General features: G+C 33.3%; 1 protein-coding gene across 1 annotated transcript; it reads left to right on the top strand.

Annotated features, from left to right (window-relative positions):
• The first annotated feature begins 9,154 nt into the window (after positions 1–9,154).
• Positions 9,155–11,668, top strand: LOC112505410 (F-box/kelch-repeat protein OR23-like). Its single transcript, XM_025109325.1, has 2 exons — positions 9,155–10,449; positions 11,157–11,668. The coding sequence occupies exons 1-2, from the start codon at positions 9,446–9,448 to the stop codon at positions 11,449–11,451; spliced, it is 1,299 nt and encodes a 432-aa protein (XP_024965093.1). The 5' UTR covers positions 9,155–9,445; the 3' UTR covers positions 11,452–11,668.
• Positions 11,669–17,047: the final 5,379 nt, after the last annotated feature.

Below are 17,047 nucleotides of genomic sequence, written 5' to 3'. Positions count from 1 at the left end.
AGAACATCAAATATTCTATGTGTTTGTTCATCATTTTATTTTATGTTTTATCCACGACCCCAGAAATGGTGTAGCACATGATGTCTGACTTTGTAATGAATGGGTCATGATCCATAACGTGTAAAGGCCCAACTGAACAAATGTTAAATTTGAGTAGGCAGTCATGATTAACTTCAACTCCGCTGTAGAGTGAATTCCGACCTCTTTAGGATGATAATTATTCTGCCTTGTGGATATTTTATTTTTAAAAAACCATACTTCTTTGTGCAGCCATGATTGGTTCTTTTGCTGGATGATCATTCTCTCTTCATTTCTAAATGAATTCACTTGTTATGCTTGCAATGTCACCTCTACTCTTATAGTTATGTGTCAAGAAAATATGCATCTCGCTCTTGTTCCAAAAGTTTATACACATGAGGACATAGATCATGAACAATTTTAGTTAGATATTTCTACCCTTGACTCATATGACATTTATCCATATATAAATTTTAACATCCTCCCTGGTCCTTCTATATAAATTTGGAAACTGAAATTAGGATCAAATGTCTGTTTAACAACTTAACTCTGTTTTATCTCAGAATATTTTAATTTCAAGTTTGCACAACCAAATCGTTGGGGCTTTAGCATATATACAATAGATCCCTCACTTTGTCTAATATCAATAAAAAACAATTGTATCTGTACGATGCAGCGATATGTAAAACTTTATCTCAAACGGAGGATGGAACTCCTAATTAGAAAGAGAAAATCCGAAATTTAAATTTGAACATAAATGGCTAAATGTGCTAAATTGTTTTGATTTTGGATTTTATTGTTATTATTTTCAAAGACGAGCCTCTCGAGAGAAAATCCACCATGTGAAAATTTATTACAATCACACTAACTAATCTCTCAAGCCATCCCCCAACTACACCCACACTCTCCAAAGATTTAACTCGCTTTTCTACACTTCACAACAAGAGAACAAGAAAGAAAACAATCAAATACTTAACGTGCATTTAATTGGGGACTTAAAACCAGAGTTTTTGACTCCTTTTATAGGCATGGAGCTCACTGCACCTTTTTGCTCCACCTATGTGAGACATGTTTTCAGCCACAATTCTCAACATACCATAACTCTTAATGTACTAGTGATTTGTACTTGATGCTTTATAGATGTTGACTATTGAAATTTAAGAGTTTTACTCAAAAATGCTTTATAAGATGGTATTTATAATAATTGCCAAGAATAAAACTAACGGAAGTTGGTCACCAACATTAACATGGAAACCCTCTAAAATAATTAGAGGAAAAGCAGGAGAAAATCGAATATGCTTTCCACTATAAAAGAGTCTACACAATTTCCATGTTTCTACCAAACACTTGTAACACGCTTTGGAGAGAAGACAATCTCTACTTCTTTTAGGGTTGAGCACCTCATTCCAAAATCACAATTGACCTTTGGTGGCACTAATGACTTCCACTAGACTTACCATTGGAACACCATCAAACACTCTCTACTGCTCTACATCTAGTGTTTGACACCACTTCCAGTTGCACATTTTACAATTGAGCAACTCTCATGGATGACAATTCCCTCAAATAATTGGATCTTTTATGCTTTGGTGTATATTTGTGTTTCAATGTGTTTCATATTGGGAGACCCCATCTCCTTTGATATGGGGTTGCTTACTCGCTTTGCTTGGTTGAGTAAAGAAGTTGACAACTTGCTTACTCACAAGCCAAGAAACCAATTTGCACCGCCAGTAACTGCAGCTGAACTTACCCAATTGTAGCCCTGTGGTGCCTGCCCATAGGTCTAGGTGGGCATCCGCGTGGAAGGAAAGCCAACGCATCTTTCATGATAGTAACCAATTCATCGTCATTTTGAAGTAGTTGAGTTCACATAAATATAAACTAAAAGGCGATAGAAAGAATTTGCCAAGTAAATTGATGCCATAGCCTATAGCTACTCAATCGGGAGTCAGTCCAGGGTCATATCTCCTAAACGAGGGGGAAACATTTCTATGTGTAACGTCAATGCACGACGTATAAACACGTAACTGAGAGTAATGCCAATGGTGTAGAAAAAGCATCTAATAACAAGAACAAATCTCGATTCAAATCCCCCCACGTCTTAATTCGTAACAATGCCCAACGTTGCAACTTATAAATCACAACAAACGTGCCAGATCTCGAATCAAAATTAACACAGTGAGACTAGGTGCAACAATTCATTCATGTTTAACATAACAGATCCTTAATTACATCCATGAAACTCCAACTAGGACTCTATTAAAACGATAAAAACTAACGTCGATGGTGAATTAGAAGCAAACATACCATCTGAGAACACTGAAATCAAAGCTTGACCACTTCCACTCCCTTCATCTCTTATGTAAATTTCACGTCATAAATCAAAAATCGACCCCTATTTTCCATTGTAACGTGACAATCGACAAATGACGAAAAGTGACCGGAAGTTTGGAGATGAGGTTACCGTCTCCGGCGAAGTGTGATGAGTGAGAAATTGAAGGATCTGATTGGATTGATGTGGTTTGTGAAACATTGTTGTTAGAAAACCCTAGGGAATCGGAGGTGTTTGAATTCTTGTAGAAATTCGCTGATTTCTGGGAGCTTCTTGTGGTTGTGGCTCTCTTCATGTTTCTCTCTGGCTTTTTGGCGGGGAAGAAACGGGTTTTGCTTAACTGTGAGCACTCTGATCCTACAACTTTGGGAATAAATGGAATTAAGAGTAAATTACAAATTTAGTCCCTATAGTTTATCGAAAATTATATTTTTCCTTCTTTTTATTTTTTAAATTACAAAATAGTCATCATGGTATGTAAAAAACGTCCGGATTTGATTTCTTTCTCTAATGACCGTAATATTTCTGTTAACGTGAGACATTTTTATTTTTTTATCAATTTTTTGTGTCTTTTAGACTTTTAGTCAATCAAAACTGATTTTATAATTCTGGTTGTTGTGGTTTTTGATTGGGTAAAACACAAAAAAATTAATAAAATAACGAAATTTTTCTCTCATTTAATGGGTTTTTAACGATCGTTCGAAGGAGGATTTTGAATTCGGATGTTTTTGCAAACCATGATGATCATTTAATAATTTTGAAACTGTAGAAACAAAAAATATTACTTTTGACAAATTATAGGGACCAATTTGTAGTTTTCTCTAAAGATTAATTTAGACTGAATTACAAAATTGGTCCCTCTATTTTTTACTCTTCTTATTAAGAATCGTTCAACAAAAGCTTACATGATGAATGTGTATTAAGCGTCTCTTATCCTATTTGGTTAAGTATCCAAGAGATATAGTAAAGATCGAGAATTTTAGCTTATAAGTAAAGGATAATAATGTTATCCGATTAGTGTTATGGGTAAAATACGTTTATCCATAATCTATTTTGATAATTGGTAATGTTGTTTGATAAAATAAGTAAGAATGGTGACTCTTGCTGGTAAACCATCGTCCATCGTATTTTGTTGCATTTTACCCTTGCTTTTTTTGACAACATATATCTATACTATATTATAAAGCATTTGACAAAAACTATAAAAAACCATTTTTTTTGCATGAAGTACTGTATATTGATGCATATTACTTAAAATTCAAGATTACAAATAAATTATGCATAAGTACAGTTTATTAAAGCTCCATGTTTGAATTCGTGTAACTAACTGCGGATAAACATAATCAAATAGAAGATAAACATCTCATTTTAAAATATAAAAAATCTGAAATATAATAGGATAATTATCGAATTATAACAAAATAATTAATTATTATTTTTATAAGAAAATTATATTATTAAACCAAATATAAATTACTTCGTTATTGAACTTAAATTAAATTATAATAAAAAAATGAATTAAAAAATTATACAAAAAATAGGAAATTTAAATAGTTAATTTGATACTAATATCGACATATTTTTTATCAAATTTTTATGATATTTTCAAATTTATATTTTATTCAAAATAAAAACATATCTTTTTTTAAAATCACACAAGACCATATTATAACATCTACTAAGATAAAGAACAAAATAAAATATTAAAATCAAGATTTATCTCGCTGCATTGTGTGAGTACCCTTCTAGTACATTTTAATATCTGGTCAAAGTTTTATACGAACCACTTGTAAATTATAAGCTTGGTTCCGATACCTTCCTGTTTTATATTTAATATGACAAAATAAGGTGTTGGGTTTTGATGAGAAATATCGTTAAGATAAGAAGTGTAAGAAGGAATCTCTATCCTTAGATGCACGTTATGATGAGATGCACCGGATCAATTCCTATATCAAGCGCGATTCATGGGTGGATTTGAGATTAAAAGTGATCAAGGGTTCAGATCGCTTCTTACACTTCTTATCTTTAACTCTACTTGTCACACGATCTTTAAGCCAAAATGACATTTAAATGTATTTTTGTTGATTGAACCACTAATAATCATTCTTCTATTATTCAACCAAGAAATAGTATCAAGCAAGAACACAAGTTTTTAATTGCATTAATTAATTAATTTAAAAATAGAAAGCAAAGTCAAATACAAGTAAACAAAAAGTCAAAGATTATGTAATACACTTAATTAAATACCAACCCATTCACTTTATCATACAATAATATTTATTAACAACATTTTTAATGGAGGTTATTATAACAATTTAATATTTGTATTTTTTTTCTTGAAATATTATTTATAACTCAGTAATTTAAAAACTCACATAACAGTTTATAATATGATAGTTCTTATAATAACATTTTTTTGTAGGTCTTATATATTTTTTTCCATTATCAATAATTTATATATACATATGTATAAAGTTGGGTTTCGGTAAGAGAGAGAGTTAATGTGAGAAGCATAAGAATGAATCTTCACCATTTGATGCATATTGGGATGACATGCACTGCATGACTGGATCGTCCCCGTATCAAGCGTGATTCATGGGTGGTTTTAAATTAAACGTGATCAGATCCATATCCCTTTTTATGTTTCTCATATTAACTCTTATTCTCATACGATTATTCGCATAATATATGTAGGGTTGAATTCACGTGAGACCAACTTGTTTTTGTGAAACCCTTGAGACCATTTTTTTACACTTGAAACTTCACAACAAAACGCCGCGTTATATATGTAGGGTTGATTCCTATTTTGGAAAATGTATTTCTAAAACTTCCATTTTGGTACCTAAAACGTAAAGTTTTAAACATTTAAGTACTCGGGTAAAACGGTTGAAGTATTAACCGGTTACCATGCTGATGTGGCGAGTAATGTGGTATCAAACTCAGTATTATTTGCTATTTAACCCAATTTCATCTCATTGCTCGTCACATCAACATGATAACCGGTTAATGTTTCAACCGGTTACCCGAGTACTTAAATGTTTAAAAGTTTACATCTTAAATATTAAAATGAAAATTTTAAAAGTAAAATACTGTTTCGTTAAAGTATTAATCATGGTGTATAATTTTATAGATTTTTTTTGACTAAAAGATATTTCAAAAGTCTAATATTCATTATTTTAATTAAACCGCGTCACATGTCTAAATATTGTACATTTTTTTAAGGACCGGAATATAACTTTTTAAGTGTAATGATTTTTTATTAAACCAAATATTTAATACTACTTTTAATATTAAATACAAATTTTAATTTAAATATAATTTAAATTAATAATATTTATCAAATATGCTTTGAGAATGATAAATATTCTTTTAAGCTTGACTTTCTGAGTGTGTGATCGGTTGATAAAAAGGTAGAGTGAGTGGCTTTATTTAAATACAAGATAGATCTTAGGTTTAATGTGAAGTCTCTTAGTCTCAACCGTTGAGTGAGTCAAAAAAATACCTACTCACTTTATGTCTTTGAAGATGAGTTTCGTGTGAGATCGATCAGGGGGGTGTTTGGGATTGTTTATTTGAACTAACTTATGTTTTTTTTACAAAATCACTTATCAATTTGTTATAAATAAGAAAGATTTAACTTCTTCAAAAACTTCTTATTACTGGTTTGACACCGGTATAAGTTGTTTATCCAAACACTCAAAAGTGTTTATTGTCGGTGTCACACCGGAATAAGTCAATAAGTTGTTTTTATAAGCAATCCCAAACACCCCCTAGGATTGCAAGTAATCAACTGTTTTCTATAAACTTTCTTAAGCTTGATCTTCAAATTTATTTTAACTTCCTCTTATAAATCATCATAATTTCCTCTTAATTATAAACTATTCATGACCGTTGATTTTAAAATAAAGGGTTGTGATTAATCATATTATAAATTTAATTTGTTAAATGTGTAATTTCACAAACATATGTGAAATAATTGTTGAAGGGTATTTATGTAAAAGATAATGCGCATTCAATGACATCGGTTACAAATAGTAGAATTCGTATATGTTCAATTGTATTTGTAATTGTTCATATATGTTCAATTTGTGTTCATAATAATTTTGGTTAACATTTGAACTAAGCTATATATATATACACACACACTATTGTGTTCTTTTATCGTGTTGTTATGAGTTTTATGATATTTCATGCTTACATATGTTTCCATGTGCCACTTTAAGTAAATTATGGATTCGGTCCATGCGATACCGTGTTTTGCTAATTCTCGTCTCTAGATTTCAATTATTAAAAAACTCTTTTGGCATGTATTTGTTTTCGATTTGGTCTTTCTCATTGACATTTTTTATTAAGGGGTTGTTTGTTTGGCTTTTAATGGTGACATTAAGAGCCAACCTCTTAATCGGTAAGAGGTAAGGAGTGTTCGGCAACAAAAAATCAAGCCTCTTAATGGTTACATAACCCTCTCTAACCATTTTGTGTCCAAGTCTTCACTAAACCATTCAGATCTATTTTTTTTCCAAATTTGCCCTCTCTACACAGCGCTTCCTTCACATCGCCTCCCACCCCCCACGATCGTTGGTCTCCGTCTTCCCCCCCTCCCCGATCATCGCTCTTCCGGTCGCCATCTCCGGTCGCTCTTCCGGTCGCCGTCTCCTTCTGCGATAATCCCACCACTTCCACGGTCGTCGTTCCCTCCATCTGCTTCCACAGTCGCCATTCGCTTCAGGTATTTCCCCAAAATCGATATCCTCACTTCCCTACATTTGTTCGGTTCAAACGATTTGTTTCTGTTCGATTCATTACCATCGACTGAAACCACATATTGAAACCATAAGTTTGCATCGATTGAACCCTATCACATTTTCTCGTTGAAACCACCGATTGAGACCATCAATTGAAACCGACTGCTCATCTCATTTTCCATTTGTTTGTATTCAAACGATTTGTTTCAGTTCGATTCATAACCATCGACTGAAACCATCGACTGAAACCATCTCATTTTCTGGTCGAAACCACCGATTGAAACCATCTCATTTTCTGGTCGAAACCACCAACTGAAACCATCTACTGGTCGCATTTTCTGCTTGAAACCATCTGTTTGCATCGATTTAAACCATCGCTTGCATCTGTTTGACCGATTGAAACCACCGATTGTGTTTGCCATCTGTTGAAACCATCTGTTTAAAAGAATAGTTTTTAGAAGAATCATTTATAGATGATAAACAATAGTTATCAAAGACTGAATCCAAGACCAGCCTCATGATCGATATCTTAAAAACAATTGGGGATTTTTGCCTATATGTTAACATTATATTCATCCACCTTGAACTTTGATTTATGTCATGTTGTATAAAGATTATAATGGGCATCATCATCATGAGGGTTAAAATGATAATTTATTGTCATTCAAAGAACAGTTACCAAACATTCATATTTCATTCAGCACTTAACCATTCTGATCCTCTTAACCATTCTGACCACTTAACTATTCTGCACCAAACCATTCAGCAACTGCCAAACAACCCCTAACTTCAATTATATAAGCAATAATTCATACAATTTTCTTCTTAAAACCCGACAAGCAAACTCTCGCTCTCCCTCGCTCAACAATTCTTCCCAGGATTGCATGAACTTGTAGAATTGTGTATATCTCCATGTTTTTTTTAAATTAAGCATGTTATACGAGCTATATTTTTTTAAAGAAAATGTTATGCATGAAAAACAAGTTTTAGCCCAGTGGGTATAAGGTCAAGTACCAGGACGCGCGGTGATGGCGACGTAACAAGTTTTCACAGTTGATGCAAGGAAACATTAATGCATCGTGATCGTGAGGGTGCTTCTACACATGAATGATACAAGTTAGTCAAAAGTATGGGACAGTGGTTTCTACAAGTTTGACTAGGACAAGTTATCAAGTGTTAGGTCATACCATGTCGGATAATATCTCAATTATTTACATTTCATTTGGCATGAGTGCAGGTTTAAAACACGTACATGCATAAATGTGCATGAAAAATGCATGTTCAAATTGCAACATGTCTTATGCGTACGGTTATGGAAGTACTTGTTAATGGAATAGTTGATGTTTTACCTACCATTATGAATTCACCAGGGAGTTAAAATAACTGGTGGTATGTGAGTCAGGAACTGATAAAGGTGAACGCCATGAGGACAATGATTTGACGTAGAGATTTGTTCTAAATATTACTACKAACTGTGTTTATATTATGTTTTGTTGAATTGTCATTGCCCATTGGTACAAATTTTCATATTAAAAACATGTAAATTCAGCTTTGTTAAAAACCATGATTACAATTCCAAATGGTTGAAATACATTAGATTCTTATTAATATTCTTCAAAGATTAAAGTTGTTATTACTAAACAGTCTAAATGACATAAAAGACAAAGTTATACCTCAAGAATCATAACTTGATCAATAAACTTAAACAAGAAATAGATCGTACATAATTGTTCAACATCGAAGCATATCTAACAATTTCTCCAACATTGGAATGGAATTGGAGTGACTGAATGGTTAAGAGAAACCCAACATACAAAAGTATTTAGATGGTTGAGGCAGACATTTTTTTTGCCAAATAAAATTCATCTTTTAAAAATTCCAATACTACCTCTTAATAAAACTATTAAAAGATAAACAAACAACCCTTTACAAATACGTACCTAAAAGTATCTATCTACTTTTCTATGTAAAAGAATTTGATAAATAATGCTTTCCACAATCAAAGGAAGCTTCCTTGGATAATTAAAACACGTGCTTAAAATGTGAAAAGAGAGGGGAATTTTATCATAATTACCAATTTCTACACCCAATCCGAATCCGCCTCCGCCGGAACCTTCACTGTCGACTTCGCCACCGCCTTCCGTTCAGCCGGTCGCGGCCGACACCTATAATAACACCTCATCACATGTTCCAGATTCTCTTCATTTTTACCCCCTTCCCATTCTGTACATTTTCAAATTCCCCTGTACGAATTGCAACTTTCTTCCCCATTAAGATACATCATGATTTGCGTTTGTATTCTTGTTTGATTGTTTAATTATTATTGATGTTGTGATTTTGTTCGGTTTCCATGGAGGTTAATGATTTGTGGGTGATGTCTCCTCCCTTATCATCTCCTCCGTTTTCCAGCGATGAAGAATTTCAATCTGAAAACCTAACCCTAACCCTAATTCCAGGTTTGCCGGATGATCTAGCAGCTTTGATTCTTTCGTTTGTTCCGTTTTCTCACCACAATCGCCTCAGATCTACCTGTAAATTATGGAAAAATTTCTTCTCATCGAAAACCCTAATTTCAATTCGCCGGAAACACCTTCATTCCTCCCATTTATCTCATCTTCTCTGTATTTTCTCCGACGACCCCACGATTTCTTCCCCTTACTTATTTGATCCACAAAATCTCGCTTGGTGTCAGCTCCCTCCTTTGCCATGTAATCCTCACGTCTACGGTCTCTGTAATTTCACCTCCATTTCTCACGATTCTCATCTCTATGTACTCGGCGGGTCCCTTTTTGACACCCGATCGTTCCCACTTGACCGCCCATCGCCGTCGTCCTCCGCCTTCCGTTTCGATTTCACAACACAGGGTTGGGAATCACTTTCCCCTATGCTTTCCCCTCGTGGGAGCTTCGCCTGTGCCTCCATTCCTAAATCCGATCGGATCATCGTTGCCGGTGGTGGGTCTCGGCACACCATGTTTGGAGCTGCCGGAAGTAGGATGAGTTCTGTTGAGATGTATGATATTGCTACGGATGAATGGACGGCGTTGGATGGATTACCGAGGTTTCGAGCTGGATGTGTTGGATTCATGGTGGGCAATGAGGCTGATAACAAAGAATTCTGGGTTATGGGTGGCTATGGCGAATCGAGAACGGTTTTGGGTGTTTTTCCGGTGGATGAGTATTACAGAGACGCGGTGGTGATGGATTTGAAGAATGGTGGGGTGGGGAAATGGAGAGAACTTGGAGATATGTGGGAAGAAGGAGAAAGGAGGAGATTAGGGAGAATTGCTGTAATTGAGGACATTAATGGAGGTTCTCCCTCTGTTTTCATGCTTGACAAGAGTGACATTTTTAGGTAAGTTGTTGTGACGTTTCTTGTTTGCAAAAAACCATCTTAAAATGCATACATTCTTTTGGATATTTACTTATTTATGTTCATGCTATATTTAGGTTATCTGAAATCTTGTTATGTATTTTAACAAGATGATCCTGGTATTTTGAAGTTGGGTTCTTGAATCTTGAATAACATGATTGTAAGCTTTTGCAAAATGAATTATCACCAAGTAGAAGTGTAGTTTGTTTCTCTAGTCGTGGGATCCGGCATGTGTCTCGTACGAGAGTCAAACCCCCCAAGCTTGTGGTTGCTTGGTTGGCAATTGTTATTCTAAGGACCGAAAGCTTTGTGGTTTGTTTATAAACTGTATGACATGATAACTGCCAACCGAGCCTAAGATTGCATGAGAAACGAACTTTTATTGTGTCAAAACGAGACCAACAAAGGGTCTGTTTGTTAGCAGCTTAATGAGCTTAATGGGACTCACGGCATATTCGATGATATATAACTGTTTGGTAGTGGCTTTAATGATATAGAAAGTGGCTTATTCAGTAAGCTTCTAGGGTGAGATGTATGCAGACGTGACCTCTACTCAAAGAGTGGAGCGCTGTTTCAGTGAATACCCTCGGCTAGTGAATATTACGAATTTGGAAACAAAAATTCTTATAGCATACTTGCCATTTATACTATATTCAAGATAAATAACACCTGATGGGACGTTTTTGCAGGTATGACATGGCTTCTAATTGTTGGAAATACGAAACTAGCATCCCAAAAAAACTAACAGATGAATCATCGACCGGGTTTATTGCACTCGATGGCGAGTTGCACGTTATGGGCTCTATCAATGGAGGTGATACAACAGATAACAACTGGAAATCAAGACAGCAAAAGAGGTCAGCATCTCTGTTCTTTCAGATATATCATCCTCAGAAGAAAGTATGGAGAACCCTAGTCAACAAACCACCATTCCCGCAGTCATTAGATTTCAAAACTGCAGTTTTATGCACTATTCGAATATAGGGTTCATTGGTGCTGGATCGATGTGTGTAATGTGTTGTGTTGCTATCATACATGAATTTGGTAGTCCCTAATGGTTTTTTTCAACCAACCTTTCACTCACCTATTCAAATACTTGAAGATTTGTATGATTACTTTATTTGGGGGGAATAGTCTTTGGATCAACTACTCTATCCTTTGTTACTTAAATTGTTCAAATATGGAAAATAAATTAAATATATGTTAATTTTGTATTATGTAGTTATTTGTATGTGGTTTTTTTTGGAAATGGCCGATCCCAGGCTTTGCCCATACTAATCCATGGCAAGTCGTGACTATAGGCGTATAGCTCAGATGTAAGGGGGGGCTGGTTACCAAACTCTTACCGGTAAAGGGTGTCACTTTCCTTACCGGTGAGCATGACAAGGATGGAAAATCTTTACCCCGATATGAGTCATAGTAAAGACCAAGAATTTTCTGGGTAAGTGATGGAGAAGACTCTTACCCAGTAAGCGGTTATCGAGTAGAACATGCTTACGGCAATTCATTTTGATGGTCGAGAATGTTACTCAATAAGTTAAGTCGGGGTGATTATTCTTGCCGATAAGCATTTACCAGTAGGTGTTTCTAAATCTCTCCGAGGCCACGAGGGCATAAAAATATCAATCCCAATTGCATTTTGCTGGTATGCGTGGTTAGAATAAGGTAGTGGCCGACAAGTTAGGCGGTAAATTAGTGCTGTTTGGTAAAATCTAATTGATAAACTAAATGACGATGTAAGATAATTTGAATATGTTTGTTGTTAAAAAAATTAAGAAGGGCATGATTGGGAAATGGTGGAAAAAAGCTGGTGGAACTTATTGAAATGGTAGCATTCTAAAACATCAATCCCTCTCTCTTTATCTCCTTTCAAACCGTTGGTTCTTCGTCCCTCAGACAAACCAATTTATCCATTAAAAGATTAAGACAACGTAACTCATATATGACTTAATAGAAAAAATTAACAGATACTCATCTTATGGTAACCAAACATGGCCCAAGTGAGCATCATCTTTCTGCTAAATTTTACCTCTAAAGGACCTATAAATGCTTTAATTGTAGCGTAGGAACTCGTATACATCAATCCTCACTCGACCACTTAATTCCTTGCTTACGAATTATCACCTGCCAAGTTGGTCGTTTTTATTTCTCTCTTTATGTCGGTGGCGAAGGAACTCTTGTTTGTTCTGGGCATTTGACATATGTCATCATACCGTGATGCTTGCCCGGTAAGTTCACTAAGAGTGCAAGTTTTTGGTTCGATTTTGGTTATTTTAATCGGTGAAGGATGTAGTTTTCTATTACCAACGGCTTGAACAAAGATATACATCATGATTACTGTATAAAACATTGTTGAGTAAGATGTATGACATTAACCAATATGAATATGATACTATATGTTATACACATGATATTTTAATAAAAATAGTTGATGATTAATCAAATGCATAATCTTTCGTTTTGTTTATACATGAAATATCAAATGAGTGATTAATGACTACAAATTACTATGAAACGGTCAAAGCAGACATATATGCAACAAGTATAAAATAAATCTCTTTTGAGGATCTTTTATATGTATCGAAATATACACAACTCAATTCAATAAAAAATCAGAAACAAATCGAAATATCTCACAATCAACCATTTCGAAATAAGGAAATTCCCCCTTTTTTGCAACTTCATCAATATAACCAATAACCATCGAGTGTCTTTGCTTGTCGATGACGACAACCAAATCGATACCAGATCAAGGCTTTTTGTATAGGCAGATATATGCTTAGGCCAAAGGTTGCTCGTGCAACCGTCATGGGAAAAAGTTGGGGGTTTTAATGGTATACATGCTTTAATTTGATGTAAGTTTTTGAAGTTAATAAAAAATTGTGAAGTTGGGGGTTTTAATGGTATACATGCTTTAATTTGATGTAAGTTTTTGAAGTTAATAAAAAATTGTTGTAACTTACTGTCACTGTCAATGTCATTGCATGTGTCATTACAAGTATGTAAGTTCAAATTATTTTTGTTTTGGTGACACCAACATGAATATTTTTTTTTTTAAAACCACTTATATATCATTTTTAATTAAACCGTATATTTTATAATTATTCTTTGTGTTTGCAAAAAAATAAAAAAATAAATTGGATTTGCCCATGACTTTTAAATAAAAATAAAAATGAAGAGTTAAATCATGATTTTCATCTATGTGGTTTGTTAATAATTTCTAGAGTAAATTACGGATTTGGTCTATGTGGTTTTGTGTTTTTTTACGAAAATGGTTTTTGAACGTCATTTATCACAGATTAGGACTCGTCGTCTGTTGTTCTATAACGAATTGATCTCTCCCTCTAATGGCCATCCAGTTCCTCCGTTAACTTTCAAGACATTTTCGTCTTTTTTCAGTTTTTGTCTTTACTCGAGGGATCAATTTCGTAAAACATGTACAAACCACAAGGACCAAATATGTAATTAAGTCTAAAAACTAAAAAATAAATAATTTTTTTATACTTTGAGATTATTAAATTAATTAGTTATTATACTTTAACATATATTCGTTATTATACTTTAATTTTAATTTTAATATATGATTTTTTTTTCCAAAAAATATATATTAAGTAAATCTACGCGTGTATATATATATATATATATATATATATATAGAGAGAGAGAGAGAGAGAGAGATGAGCTATCAAACGCAAACAACTCATATTTGTACAAACCGTGCAAATCACTTTTATCCGTCTATTTCATTTTTTAATCTTATTATTTTTTAGTGAGTTTCTAAGAGAAAATGACATCTATCAATCATTATATTAATTGATTCAATAAATATGATTAAATGGACATTTACAACAATATTTTTTTTTAAATTAAAAAACCTTTGTTCCACTTATTTTGTATTTGAAAAAAAAAGACAAAATATAAACAAAAATCGAGCGCGAAATATTACACCAAAAATTAATCATATTTCTCACTAATTTAACATCTATGTTGATATATTTCTTATCCGGGTTTTTTTTCGTGATTTTCTTGTTTTTCGTTTATTTTGTGTTGCGAGAGAGAGAGAGGGAGAGTTGAGTTCAGAAAAAAACGCTAAATAAATGAAAAACCGAAAAATCATAAAAAATTGATGAAAAAATAAATAAGTGTAGTGAACTTTATTTGGCTCGATTTTTATGTTTATTTCATTTTTTCGAATAAAAAATAGTGGTGGTGAGATTTTTCTTAATTTAAAAAATATTTTTATAAACGTACAATTAATTACATCTGTTGAATCAATAATCTAATGGTCGATGGAGGTGATTTCTTCTTAACAGTTGAACCTCATTATGTATAACTATGTGTGTGCTCGTGCACACACACACATGTGTGTGAACGTACGTGCATATACGTATATAATACATATTATTTTGAAAAAAAATATATTATATATTTAAACAAACTTAAAGTATAATAATTAATATATATTAAAGTATAATAATTAATTAATTTGATAAATTCACAATATTTGAATTTCTTAGACTTAATTACGGCTTTGGTTCATGTGGTTTATGTGGGGCTTTATGAAATTTGGTTCCTCGAGTAAAGATAAAAAAACAAAAAGGACGAAAATGCCCTTAAGGTTAGCAGATGAGCTGGATGATCGTTAGCGGGAGGGACCAATTCATTAAAAAAGCGACATACGACGAGTCCTAATCTATAAAAAACGAAGTTTAGGGACCATTTTCGTAAAAACCATCAAACCACAGGGACCAAATCCGTAATTTACTCTAATTTCTATTTTAGTCAATGTGGTTTAGAAAATTCAATTTCCGTCTTTATGATTTGTAATTTATTACTATTTTCATTCATGTAATAATTTATACATTTAAGTACAAGGGACCAAAACAACAAATAACAGTAGACTATAGTGAACGAAAAAAAAAATAGTAAATTGTAGATCATAAAGACAAAAATAGTAACGAATTACAAACTGTAAGAACAAAAACCTCTTTCTATACCACATGGACAAAAATCACAATTTTTAATAAACTCGATAATAATTAAAAAAAAACGTAATTTAATCTGGAATAAATACTAAAGACAATAATTTGAAGTTGGTGGGTGTCTTATTCAATATCATAGTATCACAGTTGTTAAAACACAAGATGCTCGTGATTGATTAAGACCTCCCTCCAGTTTTGATGGGCATAACCATCTCAGCACAGTACATTCCACAAAACCTAATTTCAATTTTTTAAAAACACTTTATAAATTGTCACGTGTTGTAAAAAAGGCTTCTAAAAATGGCTTAAGATTAAAAAAAATGTTTCTGTTAAATATTTATGTTTGATAACCATATACTGACTTACTGAATAAATTTATGTTTAACTACAAAAATTATTAATTTTAATTAATAAATATATTTAAATACAGAATAAATGTTCATTCATATTAATAAGAGTTAATTATGGATTTGGTCCTTATGCTTTGACAAAATTATGATTAATGTATTTGAATTTGAAAATTTGTGAATTTGGTCCTTGTAGTTATCAGTTTTGCATGACTACAGCCTCTTTCTCTAACTTTGTTAATCGTGACTCTGTTACACACACACACAAAAAAAACCCTACACCTTACATCATTGGATCCTTCCCACCCATCGTCGACCTCATCACAACATTGGTTTCCTTCGATTCCAGTCACTGGACCCTCTCATCACCAACCTCAAGTTCCAGCCTCCTTTTCCATCTCTGACTTCCCCTAAGACCTACAACTTCTCTATTGGTTTCTTTATATCTTCATCGATCCCCTTCTCCACCAAACACAAATGCAAACTTCACCTCCTAAATCAAAAAAACCTATGACGAGGAGGTGGAACTAGAGGTCGCCAGTGGGAGGGATCCAACGGTGTAACACCCCAAAGCCCAAAGCAACGAACTAGCCCAATAACTTCGAATCCAACTTAAAACCATGGTGGAAGTTATTAGTAGCCCACTACTTGGGACTTATAAGGAGCTAACAATTCTCACTTTCTATCCACGTGGGACGAGTTGTTACAAACGGCATGACCTAGAAAAGACCAATGGTATTGTGAGGAGGTCGACGGTGGGAATGGTCCAATAGTGTGAGGTGTCACAAATTTTATGTGTTTGGTTCCTATGAGAATGAAAATAATGATGAGAAAGATAAGAAATGATCTCCACCTTTAGATCCATCTCAATTGAATGGAAACATTAGTTTAACACTAATGAGATACACCGAATCAATTATCTTATAAAGTACAATTCATAAGTTCGTTTTGAGATTATAAGTAAGTAATGGTGCAAATCTCTTTTTACACTCCTCAACTTAACTCATATTCTTATACGATTCTTCGTCTATACATATCTATACTATCTTATAAAGCATTTGACTAAAACTATTAAACCCATTCATCCTTAAACGATTTCATCCTTATCCGATTTTATCCCATATCTGAATTCGTGTAACTAACTGCAGATAAACACAATCAAATACATGATAAACATCTTAATTTAAATATAAAAAATCTAAAATATAATTAGTATAATCATTAAATTCTAACAGAATACTTAATTATTAT

Source organism: Cynara cardunculus (genome assembly GCF_001531365.2).
Source record: "Cynara cardunculus var. scolymus isolate 2C chromosome LG 2, CcrdV1, whole genome shotgun sequence".
NCBI lineage: Eukaryota > Viridiplantae > Streptophyta > Magnoliopsida > Asterales > Asteraceae > Cynara > Cynara cardunculus.
The sequence above is the reverse complement of the archived record's forward strand: the minus strand, read 5'-3'. Positions and strand labels throughout refer to the sequence as shown.